The sequence below is a fragment of the Leucopleurus acutus genome (assembly GCF_964270905.1).
Source record: "Leucopleurus acutus genome assembly, chromosome: 11".
Lineage (NCBI taxonomy): Eukaryota > Metazoa > Chordata > Mammalia > Artiodactyla > Delphinidae > Leucopleurus > Leucopleurus acutus.
The window spans coordinates 32,318,807-32,332,475 of NC_139152.1; the positions used below are offsets into that span (position 1 = coordinate 32,318,807).

Below are 13,669 nucleotides of genomic sequence, written 5' to 3' on the forward strand. Positions count from 1 at the left end.
ATTTGTTGATTTAAATACTGTTATGTGATTAAAGGTAATTTAAGTTCCATGGATGAGAATTTCCACTAATATCTCACTTAAATTTCAGGTAATTTTTTTAATATCCTGGTATTAAACGAGGTGCATGAGTTTGTGGTGAAAGCTGTGCAGCAGTATTCAGAGAATGCAGCATTACAGATTGCAGCACTCAGCTGTTTAGCTCTCCTCAGTAAGTAACTTAACTAACAAGGAAATTCTTACAGGTGCATTTGATCTTGAATATTAACATTATAACAAGAAAGTCATATGTGGAGAAGGAGCCCTTAAATGCCTTTTCTGTCTTAATGTAACTCATTGTCCAATAGACGATACTTTCAAGGGAACTAACAGTTGTGGTAAGTACATCCTTCCCAGTTCAGATATCAGTAAATACATCCTTGATTTAGCTTTATTATTAGCAGTTAACTTCCTTAATTAATCTTCCTGTAGCCTATTAGTTTTGTTTGGTACCCACTTGCTCATTTGGTAATTTATCTAGATGGGATAGCAGTATGATGAAGTGTGTAATATATTAAAAAGGTCTTTTAAATAACCAGGGCCACTGCTAAAGAATACCTCACTCTGTTGATAATGTTTCAATATACGGACTTAGTTGGTCATTCAAACTGTAAGTAAGTTACATGTTTACATTTTTTCCAAGCTGAGACCATTTTCTTAAATCAAGACTTAGAGGAAAAGAATGAGAATCAGGAGAATGATGATGAAGAAGAAGATAAATTGTTTTGGCTGGAAGCCTGCTACAAAGCATTAACATGGCATAGAAAGAACAAGCATGTGCAGGTTAGACTCTTTCATAAATTTTATAGTCTTTCAAAATTGTTTGTTCAATAATTTATTTTTTGACAGTTTTCTTTTTTTCCTTCCCTAATCCAGGAGGCTGCATGTTGGGCCCTGAATAATCTCCTTATGTACCAAAACAGTTTACATGAGAAGATTGGAGATGAAGATGGCCAGTCAGTAGTTTTGATTCTATATGATAGAAAATTTCAGTCATATTTTTAATCAATCCACATGAAATACCATAACTGAAGTTTTTATTGTTTGAAATATTTTTGATGTAGGCATTTATGTTTTAAGTGTTGCCACAAAATACTTGTGGATGTATATTTTGATCCCGTTGCCTTGGATAGTTAGTAAAAGGTGATTTGTTTGAGAGTTATTACTGAGAGATTTAGAATCGAGTCATTCAGTAAATTATGAATCATCAAGAAAGAACCTTTCAATTTTCTGGCTAATCATTTAAAATGCCATATTAATTAATCTCAAGTGATAGAAATCGGAGAGCAATCTGTGACCTTTTCTGTTGTGGTTACTAGCCAGCAGGTTGTCAATATCAGGAATTAGATGTGCTTAGAAGCCTCCTATAGTGATTCCCCACTTGGTGTAGCAGTGTTGGACTCTCTTCTCTTGAGAGGGTTATTTGTAGCTGTCAGCTCTTGAGGATGCTTTCTGTGGGAGCACCATTTAACCTCGTAAGACCAGTCATCTCTCCCACAGATACACGAGTTCTGAGTATATCAGATTTGTTTCATGTCCATGAGCAACTGCTTAGATTTTTACTGTTGGCTCTGCATATCCTCTGGATTTTAAATTTTGAATGACTTACTTACCTTGGAAATTTAAATAGTAATATTCTGCATCTCAAATCCTGACAGCCTGTCAGCAGAGTGATCTACTGCCAATCAGAAGGGAATTAATGACACAGATGCTATTTATTTAAACATCTATTTTGAATGGAAACAGTAAATTTTGAAAAATATATGTTAAACCAGCCTTCTAATCTGCTTTGAGCAATCTTTTAAAGAAATTAGGATAAGGTTGGTTCATGTTGCAGTTTATAAATTTCAGTTCATAGACACTAATTCCTCAAAATCCATAGGAGATCATTAAAATAAATACATCATTAAAACATATTTATGCTCTACATTAAAAATTTCACTTTGCTTCATTATGACTTTTAATTTTTCATTTCTTGCTTACATCATCTTTTTCTCACTTAATCTTTTTACCCTTAGCACCTCTTTATATATCTGCTGAGTCTTTTATTTTCTCCGTCTACTGCTTATCTACTTTGAAGAAACAGAAATACTACTTTATTAGTAGTTCATGGATTTGAATATAACTTGTAAATACAAAACTGTTTAACTGTAATTCACTCCTGTGAGTAGAGGTGGCATAAAATATTGTTTATCTGCCCTTATTTGTTGTTAGAGAGATTAGATAACAGTAAGTGAATGTTTGAGCTAATTATTAAAGAGATTACTATTCATATTGTGGTTGAATTTGTGAAAGGTTCCCAGCTCACAGGGAAGTGATGCTCTCGATGCTGATGCATTCTTCATCAAAAGAAGTCTTCCAGGCATCTGCAAATGCATTGTCGACTCTGTTAGAACAAAATGGTAAGAGATACGCCATATTTTTTAATAAAAAGAAACACGTTTTGTGGTATTTTTTAAATTATAAAAGCAATATATTGTAAAAACTTCAAATATGTAAATTATACATCTAATATATAGATATATTGATATATAGGTAAAAGGATAAAGAAGAAAATAACATTTTGATATTCTTCTGGACTTCTTTGTATGTACTTACACATGGCATATACAATATGCTTTATATTTTTTGGAGAAATGGGATCATATAATTTTTTATAAACAAATTTTACATTTCTTTTTTTGTGTTGATAAATGTAAATTCTCACATTATTGTTTTTAATGGTTGTGTAGTTTCCCAATGTATGCCTATTTCCTATTTTATAGTCCAGTTTCTTGTTGATGGACTTTTAGCTTGTGTCCAGTGGTATTTTTTTTGGATACCTATAATAATCGCCAAATGGTCACTTTTTTCCCCCAGTTTCCTTTATACACTCTTCTTGTTATTTTATTAGGAATGCAATGGGTGGAGAGATATTCACCATTATAAAATCTGCTAAAATTGTCCATTATAAAAATTAAAAAAAATAGTCCTTTACATGTAAATCTTATAGCTTTGCATTATTAAGGAGAGAAAAATGGCTGTTATACCTTTGGAAGAACACTTGAGGTTTAAAACTGAGTCTCAGGCTGCTCTGATTCCTGCCCTTATAAACAGGAAATACTGCCAGAAAATCTTGGGAGAAAATTTATCATAAAGGCATTGGGACTTGGCAGCTCTTGAAGGATATTTTTGGAGGGAGAAAAATAGAGAAAAACACTGAAAGCTTGAAAATAAGACCAGTGTTAGCATCAGCTTTTAGTAGAGAACCTGGTTAGAGTGAAAAGAATAAAGAAACCTCCTCATGCATGTTTCCTTACACTATTATTTAAGTCAAATCAAGAGAAAAATCACTTCTTTGTTTTCCTCCTTTCTCGCTCTACCTCTCTGATGGCACTGAAAAGGCCATCATAAGAGGCTTGGGCTGGCAAGAGCCCTGAGGGATAGCCAGGGATATCCCTTCAAGGGATAATGAGTCAGAGCAGGAGTGGCAGAAAAGGAAACTGCTCTTCTTGAGTCACCCATCCTCTACTGTGCAGAGATCTGGATGGGGATCTCACTCTTGAAAATGAGCACTGGCCTTGGCTGTTTTTTGTGAGGCCTCTTAGAGAGGAGACAAACCCTTACCATGTACAAACCACATTGTGTTGGTGTTGTAGTTCTTAACTCCCTGGATATCTTTGATATGTCAACAAGACAACCATGATTTTGTGAGATTTAAACTGCTTTTTTTTGTTGTTGTTTTTTCAAGAAAAGGATTACTTTATACATATTGACACATACATGTAAGAATCCTGGAGACATTAGCTAAAGCTACTATAGTAGTACTCATTTCTGTAATTGGTCACCAGGTCGTAGTTGGTGTGTGTGTATGTGTATATGTATATATATTTAGTTAGTATCTATAGTTTCTGTTTTCATCTCCTCATTCCATATTTCCCATGTCCTCCACCAGAACTTCAGTTGCTCCTGGTTCTGGAGTGACCCAAACCTTCATCCATGAAAGGTCAAAGTCCTCAGTCATACTGCTTTTTTTTGGTTGCTGTAGTTTTCTTTCTTTCTTTTTTTTTAATTTTTAAAAAATTTTTTTATTTTTATTGAAGTATAGTTGATTTACAATGTTGTGTTAGTTTCAGGTGTACAGCACAGTGATTCAGTTATACATACATATATTCTTTTTCAGATTATTTTCCCTTATAGGTGATTACAAAATATTGAGTATAGTTCCCTGTGCTATACAGTAGGTACTTGTTGGTTACTTATTTTATATATTATAGTAGTGTGTTGGTTGCTGTAGTTTTCAATTCACTTTTACTGTTGGGGATGCAGGTATCAAGAGGCTGCTAGAGATTACCTTGGATCTCAGATAGTCTTCCTCACCACCATTGTGTAGCAGTAACCTGTCTCCCCTTGGTAATTGGATCAGTAACATCAGCCAGGAGAGTAGCTCCTTTTTTAAACTGGTGGTTCAGTTCATAAGTAGTTTAAAGTGGCCAGGTAGATGTCACATGCTCTGATTAGGTGGAACCATTGTTGTTTCCCCTGATGAAAGCTTATCCTGCTCCATGCAAGACAGTAGTATTTAGGTTGGAAGATGTACCATTTTTACTTTTTAAAATACTTTTTCTTGTGCTTTTTTCTTCATTTTTATTGAGATATAATTGACATAAAGCATTGTATAAGTTTAAGGTGTACAGCATTATGAAATTATTAGTACAATAAGTTCAGTGAACATCCATCATCTCATATGGATACAAAATAAAAGAAGAAAGAAATGTTTTCCTTGGGATGAGAACTCTTAGGATTAACTCTCTTAACAACTTTCATATATAACACACAGCAGTGTTACTTATATTAATCATGTTGTACATTATAGCCCTAGTATTTATTTATCTTATAAATGGGAGTTTGTACCTTTTCACCACTTTCATCCAATCCCCCCTTCCACCCCTCCTCCAGCTTTTGGTAACCACAAATTCCTCTTTTTCTATGATTCTGTTTTTGAAATATAATTGACCTGCAACACTCTGTTAGTTCCAGGTGCACAACATAGCGATTTTATATTTCTATACACTACAAAATGAGCAGCATGGTAAGCCTAGTTATCATCTGTCATTATACAAAGATATTACGTTATTATAGACTATATTTCCCATGCTATACATTCCATCCCTATGACTCCTTTATTGTGTAACAGGAAGTTTGTACCGCTTAAGTTCCCTCCCCCTCTTTCACTTATCCCCCACTGTTCTCTGCTCTGACAACCACCATTTTGTTTGCTGTATCTATGAGTCTGTTTGTTTCATTGTTCGTTCACTTCTTTTCCTTTTTACATTCCACATATAAGTGAAATCATAGAATACTTGTCTTTCTCCTACTTATTTCACTTAGTCTAACCCCCTAGGTCCATCATGTTGCTGCAAGTGGCAAGATTTTACTTTTTTCATGGCTCAGTAATATTCACATCTTCCATTAATGTATCTATGGGCACTTAGGTTGCTTCCATATTTTGGCTATTGTGAATAATGCTACAATGAACATAGGGGTGCATATATATATTTTCTTTTTAAAAAAATTTATTGGAATATAGTGATTTACAATGTTGTGTTAGCTTCAGGTGTACAGCAAAGTGATTCACTTTGTCATATGTAAATATTTGTATTCTTTTTTTACATTCTCTTCTGTTATAGGTTATTACAAGATACTGAATATAGTTCCCTGTGCTATATAGTAGGTCCTTGTTGGTTATCTATTTTATATATAGTAGTGTGTATATTTTAATCCCAAACTCCCAATTTATCCCTTCCCCCCATTTGGTAACTATAAGTTTGTTTTCTGTGTCTGTGAATCTATTTCTTTTTTGTAAGTAAGTTCATTTGTATAATTTTTTTTAGATTCCTCATATATAAGTGATATCATATGATATTTGTCTTTCTTCATCTGGATCATTTTTTTAGATTCCTCATATAAGTGATACCATATGATATTTATCTTTCTGTGTCTGGCTTACTTCACTTAGTATGAGCATATATCTTTTCGAATTAGCGTTTTTGTTTTCTTTGGATAAATATCCAGGAGTGGAATTGCTGGATCATATGGTAGTTCTACTTTTAATTTTTTGAGGTATCTCCATACTGTTTTCCATAGTGCCTGCACCAGTTTGCATTCTACCAACAGTTCATGAGGGTTCGCTTCTCTGCACATCCTCGCCAACATTTGTTATTTGTGGTCTTTTTGATGATAGCCATTCTGATAGTTGTGAGGTGATAAATCATTATGGTTTTGATTTGCATTTCCCTGATGATTAGTAATGTTGAGCATCTTTTCATGTGTGTGTTGGCCATCCCTAAGTCTTCTTTGAAAAATGTTTATTAGGGTCATCTGCCCATATTTTAGTCTTGTTATTTGTTTTTCTGATGTTGGCTTGTATAAGTTCTTTGTATATTTTGAATATGAACCCCTTATTAGATATATCATTTGCAAATATCTTCTCCCATTCAGTAGGTGGCCATTTCATTTTGTTGATAGTTTCCTTTACTGGGCAAAAGCTTTTTAGTTCGATGCAGTCCCATTTGTTCATTTTTACTTTTGATTCCCTTGCCTGAGGAGAGAGATCGAAAAACATATTGCTAAGATCATTGTCAAAGAGCATACTGCTTATGTTTTCTTTTAGGAGTTTTATGGTTTCAGGTCTTCCATTTAATTCTTTAATCTATTTTGAGTTTATTTTTGTATATCCTGTGAAAAGGAAGTCCAGCTTGATTCTTTTGTATGTAGCTGTCCAGTTTTCCTAACACCATTTATGGAAGAGGCTGTGTTTACCCCATTGTATATTCCTGCATCCTTTGTTGGAGAGTAAATGAACATATAAGTGTGGGTACATTTCTGGACTCTCTAGTCTGTTCCATTGAGCTATGTGTTTGTTTGTTTGTTTTGCCAGTATCATACTGTTTTGTTTACTATTAGTTTGAAATCAGGAAGCGTGATGCCTCCAGTTTTGTTTTTCTTTTTAAGATTGTTTTGGATATTTGGTGTATTTTGTGTTTCCATAAAAATCTTAGAATGGTTTGTTCTAGTTCTGTGAAAAATGCCATTGGTATTTTGATAGGGATTGCTTTGAACCTGTAGATTGCCTGGGGTAGTTTGGTCATTTTAACAGTATTAATTCTTCCAATCTATGAGCACAGAATAGCTTTTCATTCGTTTGTGTCATCTTCATTTTCTTTCATTAGTGTCTATAGTTTTCTGAGTATAGGTCTTTTACATCTGTAGTTAGATTTATTTCTGATGCAATTGTATATGGGATTGTTTGCTTAATTTCCCTTTCTGATAGTTTGTTCTCATTGTGTGTATAGGAACACAATGTATTTCTGTATTTTAATTTTGTACCTGCAACTTTACTAGGTTCATTTATTAGTTCTAATACATTTTTGGTGGCATCTTTAGGATTTTCTTTATATATATCATGTCATCTGCAAACAGTGATGGTTTTACGTCTTCCTCTCCAATTTGGATTCCCTATATTTCTTTGTGTTGTGTGGCTAGGACTTCAAATACTATATTGAATAAAATGACAAAAGTGGGCATCCTTGTCTTGTTCCTGATCTTAGAGGAAATGCTTCAGCTTTTCCCCATTGAGTATGATATTGGTTGTAGGTTTTTCATATAAGGCCATTATTATGTTGAGATATGTTCCCTCTAAACTCACTTTGTTCAGAGTTTTTATCATAAATTGATATTAAATTTTGTCAAAAGCTTTTTCTGCATCTGTTGAGGTCATCATATGCTGTTTTTTTTCTTCAGTTTGTTAATGTCTTATATTACATTGACTGATTGGTGAATACTGAGCCATCTTTGCATCCCTGGGATAAACCGTGGTGTATGATTCCTTAAATGTACTGTTGAATTCAGTTTGCTAATATTTTGTTGAGGATTTCTGCATTTATGTTCATCAGTTATATTGGCCTGTAATTTTCTTTTGTGGTATCTTTGGTTTTTGTATCAGGGTGGTGCTGGCCTTGTAGAACAGGTTCAGAAGCATTCTCTTCCCTTCAGTTTTTTAGAATAGTTTGAGAAGTAGGGGCGTTTACTCTTCTTTAAGTGTTTGGTAGAATTCACCTCTGAAGCTGTCTGGTCCTGGACTTTTGTTTGTTGGGAGTTTTTTGTTTGTTTGTTTATTTGTTTTTTTTACTGATTCAATTTCATTACTGGTAATCAGTCTGTTTGTATTTTCTATTTCTTCCTGGTTCAGTCTTGGGAGATTGTACATTTCTAGGAATTTGTCCTTTTCTTCTAGGTTGTCCTTTTTATACCCATATAATTGCAGTAATCTCTTATGATTTTTTATATTTCTTTGGTTTCGATTGTAACTTCTTTTTTATTTATGATTTTATTGATTTGGGCCAGGTCCTCTCTCTCTGTCTCTTTTTTTATTCTTGATGAGTCTGGCTAACGGTTTATCAATTATGTTTATCTTTTCAGAGTACTAGCTGTAAGTTTTATTGATCTTCTCTATTGATTTTTTAGTCTCTGTTTCATTTATTTCTTCTCTGATCTTTATGATTTCTTTCCTTCTACTAATTTTGGGTTTTGTTTGTTCTTCTTTTTGTGGTCCTTTAGATATACGGTTAGGTTGTTTATTTGAGATTTTTCTTGTTTTGTGAGGTATGCTTGTATTGCTATATAATTCCCTTTTAGAACTACTTCTGCTTGCATCCCATAGAATTTGGGTTCTTTTCTTTGTGTTTTCATTTATTTCCAGGTATCTTTAAAATTTCTGCTTTGATTTCTTCAGTGACCCATTGGTTGTTTAGTACATATTGTTTAGCCTGCACATATTTGTGTTTTTTTGCAGTTTTTTTCTTCAAGTTTATTTCTAGTCCCATAGCATTATGGTAGGAAAAGATGCTTGATATGATTTCAGTCTTTTTAAATTTATTGAGACTTGTTTTGTGGCCTAGCCTGTGATCTGTCCTGGAAAATGTTCCATGTGCACTTGAAAGAAATATGTATTTTGCTGCTTTTGGATAGAGAGTGATATATATTCACACACACACACACACACACACACACACACACACACACACACACACACACACATCTATTAAGTCCATCAGATTCATTGTGTCTTTTAAGGCCAGTGTTTTCATATTGATTTTCTGTCTGAATGATCTGTCCATTGATGTAAATTGAGTGTTAAAGTTCCCTAGTATTATTGTGTTGCTGTCAATTTCTTTCTGTATGTTTGTTAATATTTGCTTTATGTATTCAGGTGTTCCTGTGTTGTGGCATATGTATTTATAATTGTTATATCTTCTTGCTGGATTGATCCCTTTATCACTATGTAATGTTCTTTCTTGCTATTTGTTACAGTCTTTGTTTAAAGTCTATTTTGTCTGATATAAGTATTGCTACCCCAGCTTTCTTTTCTTTTCCATTTGCATGGAATACCTGTTTTCATCCCCTCACTCTCAGTCTGTTTGTGTCTTTAGATCTGAAGTGAGTCTCTTATAGGTAGCATATAGGTAGATTTCGTTTTATTATCCGTTCAGGTACTCTATGTCTTTTGGTTGGAACATTTAGTCCCTTTACATTTATAGTAATTATTTATGGTGTGTGCTTATTGCTGTTTGTTTATGGGTGCTTTTTTTTGTAGTTCTTTTTTGTTCCTTTTTCTTTTGTTCCTTTCTCTTATGATTTGATGACTATCCTTTAGTTTTATGTTTGGATTATTTTTTTTCAGTATGTATCTATTACAGATTTTTGGTTCGTGGTTACTGTGAGGGGTGTGTGTGTGTGTATAAAATTATTTTAAGTTGATCTCTTAACTTTTTATTTCTAATTTATTGATCAAATATGGATTTATTTTGTTATTATGAGTATATATTCCTATATATATATTATAGATATATATACAGACACACACATACACACATATAAAACATTAATCTGTTGTATTTTTCTTTTTTCCAATGTTACTTTCTTGAGAAGATGATCTCTTAACTTTGAAAGCATTTTAATATCCCTGCATTTTTACTACTCTCTCCACATTCAGTGTTTTTTACATAATATTTTGCATCTTTTTGTTTTGTAAGAATCCCTTACCTACTTACTGTGGGCATAGATGATTTTACTACTTTTTTCTTTTAACCTTCCTACTAGTTTTATAAGTGGTTGATCTACTACCTTTACTTTATTTTCCTTTACCAATGAGATTTGTCCTTTCATAAATTTTATTTTTCTAGTTGTGGTCTTCTTTTTTCCACCAGAGACATCTCTTTAACATTTCTTGTACAGCATAGTGGTGCTGAACTCTTAGCTTTTGCTAGTCTGTAAAACTTTTATCTCTCCTTCAAATGAATGATAGCCTTGCTGGGTAGAGTATTTTTTCCTTTTATCATTTTGAATATATCCTGCTACTCCCTTCTGTTCTGCAGAATTTAAGCTGACAGTCTTATGGGAGTTCCTTTGTATATAACTAGTTGCTTCTCTTTTGCTTTAATATTCTCTCCTTATCTTCAATTTTTTCCATTTTAATTACAATATGTCTTTTTATGGACCTCGATCTGTTGATCTTGTTTGGGACTCTCTGTGCTTTCTGGACCTGGATATCTATTCCTTTCTCAGTTTAGGGAAGTTTTCAGCTATTGTCACTTCAAATAATTTCTCTGCCATTTTCTCTGTCTCTTCTCCTTCTGGGGTCTCTATATGAGAAAGTTAGTATGCTTGATGTTGTCTCAGAGTTCTCTTAAATTGAACTCATATTTTACAGGATTTTTTCCTTTTTTTTTTTTTTTTTTGTTCAGCTCGTGTTATTTTTCACTACACTGTTTTCCAGTTCACTGATCTATTCCTCTGTATCATCTAATCTACTGTTGAATCCTTGTAGTGTAATTTTCATTTCAATTTTTGTATTCTTCATCTCTTTAATTCTTTATATTTTCTAACTCTTTGTTAAACTCACTGCGCTTATCCTTCTCCTGAGTTTGTTGAGCATCTTTTTTCTTTTTTTTTTTTTTTTGCGGTATGCGGGCCTCTCACTGTTGTAGCCTCTCCTGTTGCGGAGCACAGGCTCCAGATGCACAGGCTCAGTGGCCATGGCTCACGGGCCCAGCCGCTCTGCGGCATGTGGGATCTTCCCGGACCGGGGCACGAACCTGTGTCCCTTGCATTGGCAGGCAGACTCTCAACCACTGTGCCACCAGGGAAGCCCTGTTGAGCATCTTTTTGATCATTACCTTGAATGCTTTATCTGGTAGATTGCATATCTCCACTTGGCTTAATTCTTCTGAGATTTTATCTTGTTCCTTCATTTGGAATATATTCCTTTGTTGTCTCATTTTGCCTAATTTTTTGTTTTTATTTGTATGTTTAGGTGGGTTGATTATGTTTCCTGATCTTGGAGAAGTGTCCTTACGTAGGAACATACTATTAGATCTAGGAGTACACTCTCCTCTGGTTAACAGAGTATATCTTCTAGGGGTGCCCCCTGTGTGGTCTGAGTGGGCTCTTCTGTTGTGGTGAGTCCAACTACTATGGCTGCTCAGGTAGGTGGGGCCAGTTTCTGGCTGGTTGGCCGCCTGAACCTCCTGTGCAGAGGCTGCAGGTCCCTGGTGGCCAAGGCTGGGTCATGGCATGGCTGATTGCACAGTCTGGGGATTTCTGGGACTGGTTCTAGCCCACTGGTGTGGGGTGCTGGGTCCTGGCAGGCTGACTTCAGGACTGGGAGGTCTTGGGGCAGTTGACTGCAGAGCTTAGGGTTTTGGAGCTGGTGCCGACCTGCTGGTTGGCAGTGCCAGGTCCCTGGGTGGCTGGCTGTGCGCCTGAGAATCCCGTGGCAGCTGACTATGGGCCTGAGGGGTTCCCAGGACTAGTGCCAACCTGCTGATAGGTGCAGCTGAATCCTAGTGCTAATTGGCTAGATGGAGAACTCCAAAATGGTACTTGTCAGCACCAATGTCCTCGTGGTAGAATATGCTACCCAATATGGCTGTCAGCAGCATCTTTGTGCCCAGGGGGAGTCCCAGTTACCTTCTGCCTCTCTGGGAGACTCTCCAAGATGAGCAAGTGGGTCTGACCCAGGCTCTTTTCAACTTACTGTGTGCTGGGTCTCCAAGTGTGTGAAACTTCGCATGCACTCTTTAAGGGTGGAATCTCTGTTTCCTACAGCCCTCTTGCTCTCCCACTATACAAGCCCCAGTGGCTTTCAAAGCCTGATGTTCTGGGGGCTCATCTTCCCAGTGCAGTACCCCCAGGCTGGAGAGACCAATGAGGGGCTTGGACCCCTTGCTCCATGAGGAGAACCTCTGCAATTGTGATTATCCTCCTGTTTGTTGGTCCCTTATCCGGGAGTGTGGGTCTTGACTACATCACATTCTACACCCCTCCTGTCATCTCATTGTGGTTCTTCTTTTATGTCTTTAGTTGTGGAATATCTTTTCTGCTAGTCTTCAGATCATTCTCATAGATAGTTGCTCTGTAAATAGTTGTAATTTAGGTATGCCCATGGGAGGAGGTGAGCTCAGGGTCTTCCCTGGGAAGAATCTTGATCTCTGCAATTTTTTTTTTTTTTTTGCGATACATGGGCCTCTCACTGCCGTGGCCTCTCCCGTTGTGGAGCACAGGCTCTGGACACGCAGGCCCAGCGGCCATGGCTCACGGGCCCAGCCGCTCCGTGGCATATGGGATCTTCCCAGACCGGGGCACGAACCCATGTCCTCTGCGTTGGCAGGCGGACGCCCAACCACTGCGCCACCAGGGAAGCCCTGATCTCTGCAATTTTGATCAGTCCCTGGGCTGATTCTTATTATGGTGTCTCAGGATTAGTTACATTTGGAGTTAACCTTGGTTTCTTTGTTCAGAATCAGTTCTCTGCTCTTTCTGCTTTCTTACTTCTTTGTTCTTGGTCACTTGCCATGTTAACTTTCCTCAGATCCCTTTGTATAGTCCTTGGAGTTCTGCCTTATGAGAGTATTAAGAACTTAAGTAGCTTGTTCACCAATCTCCATGGGCAACTTGTCATTGAAACACACTTGGGAACATTGCATGTGTAGGGCTGGGTATAGTTTTCTAGAAAAAATGACTGGATTCTTGGCCAGAAAAACTGGGTTTTGTGATGGTGCTAACCAGGTGAAGGTTCAAGCATCTTGTGTAACATTTTCTTCATTTAATTAATTAATCAAATTAATATTTGTTGAACCTTAGGCACTTGAGACACAGCAGATAAATAGAAATCCCAGGCTCATGAAGCTTACACTCTAGTGGGGAAGATAAATAAAAAGGCTAATTGGCATATATGATATGTGAGGTAACTAAGAAAAAAATACGAAGCAAAGAAGGAGTATACATATTAGGGTTCAGAGGTGATGAAATTGTGACTTTCCTCACTTTCCTCACTGCCTAGTGAGGAAAGAAGGTGACTATTGAAGTGAAGACCTGGAGGGAGTTTTGCATATTGTTATTGGTCTTGTAAAGCAGATAATTTATTGCTAAAATGGAGTGGAAGAAGTCATGAGTACTGTGTAGATAGCTGGTAGATGAGATAAGGTGTGTAAAGTCTTCTATAAACTCTAAAGTGACTCCGTGCTATAATTTTTTCTCCAACGTGTACTGTACGATGGAATTTCTACTCTTAATTTTCAAGTCTCAAATTGAG

The 13,669-nt window shown here is 36.0% G+C and overlaps 1 protein-coding gene across 1 annotated transcript in view; it reads left to right on the forward strand.

Annotated features, from left to right (window-relative positions):
• LRRK2 (leucine rich repeat kinase 2) overlaps positions 1-13,669 on the forward strand; it is a gene marked incomplete at both ends in the record, with an annotated part of 152,938 nt that overhangs the window by 21,844 nt on the left and 117,425 nt on the right. Inside the window, 4 exons of the mRNA XM_082849938.1 lie at positions 89-208; positions 680-819; positions 913-992; positions 2,332-2,438. Coding sequence (XP_082706064.1) covers positions 89-208; positions 680-819; positions 913-992; positions 2,332-2,438 — 447 coding nt within the window. The remainder of the gene's footprint in view (positions 1-88; positions 209-679; positions 820-912; positions 993-2,331; positions 2,439-13,669) is intronic.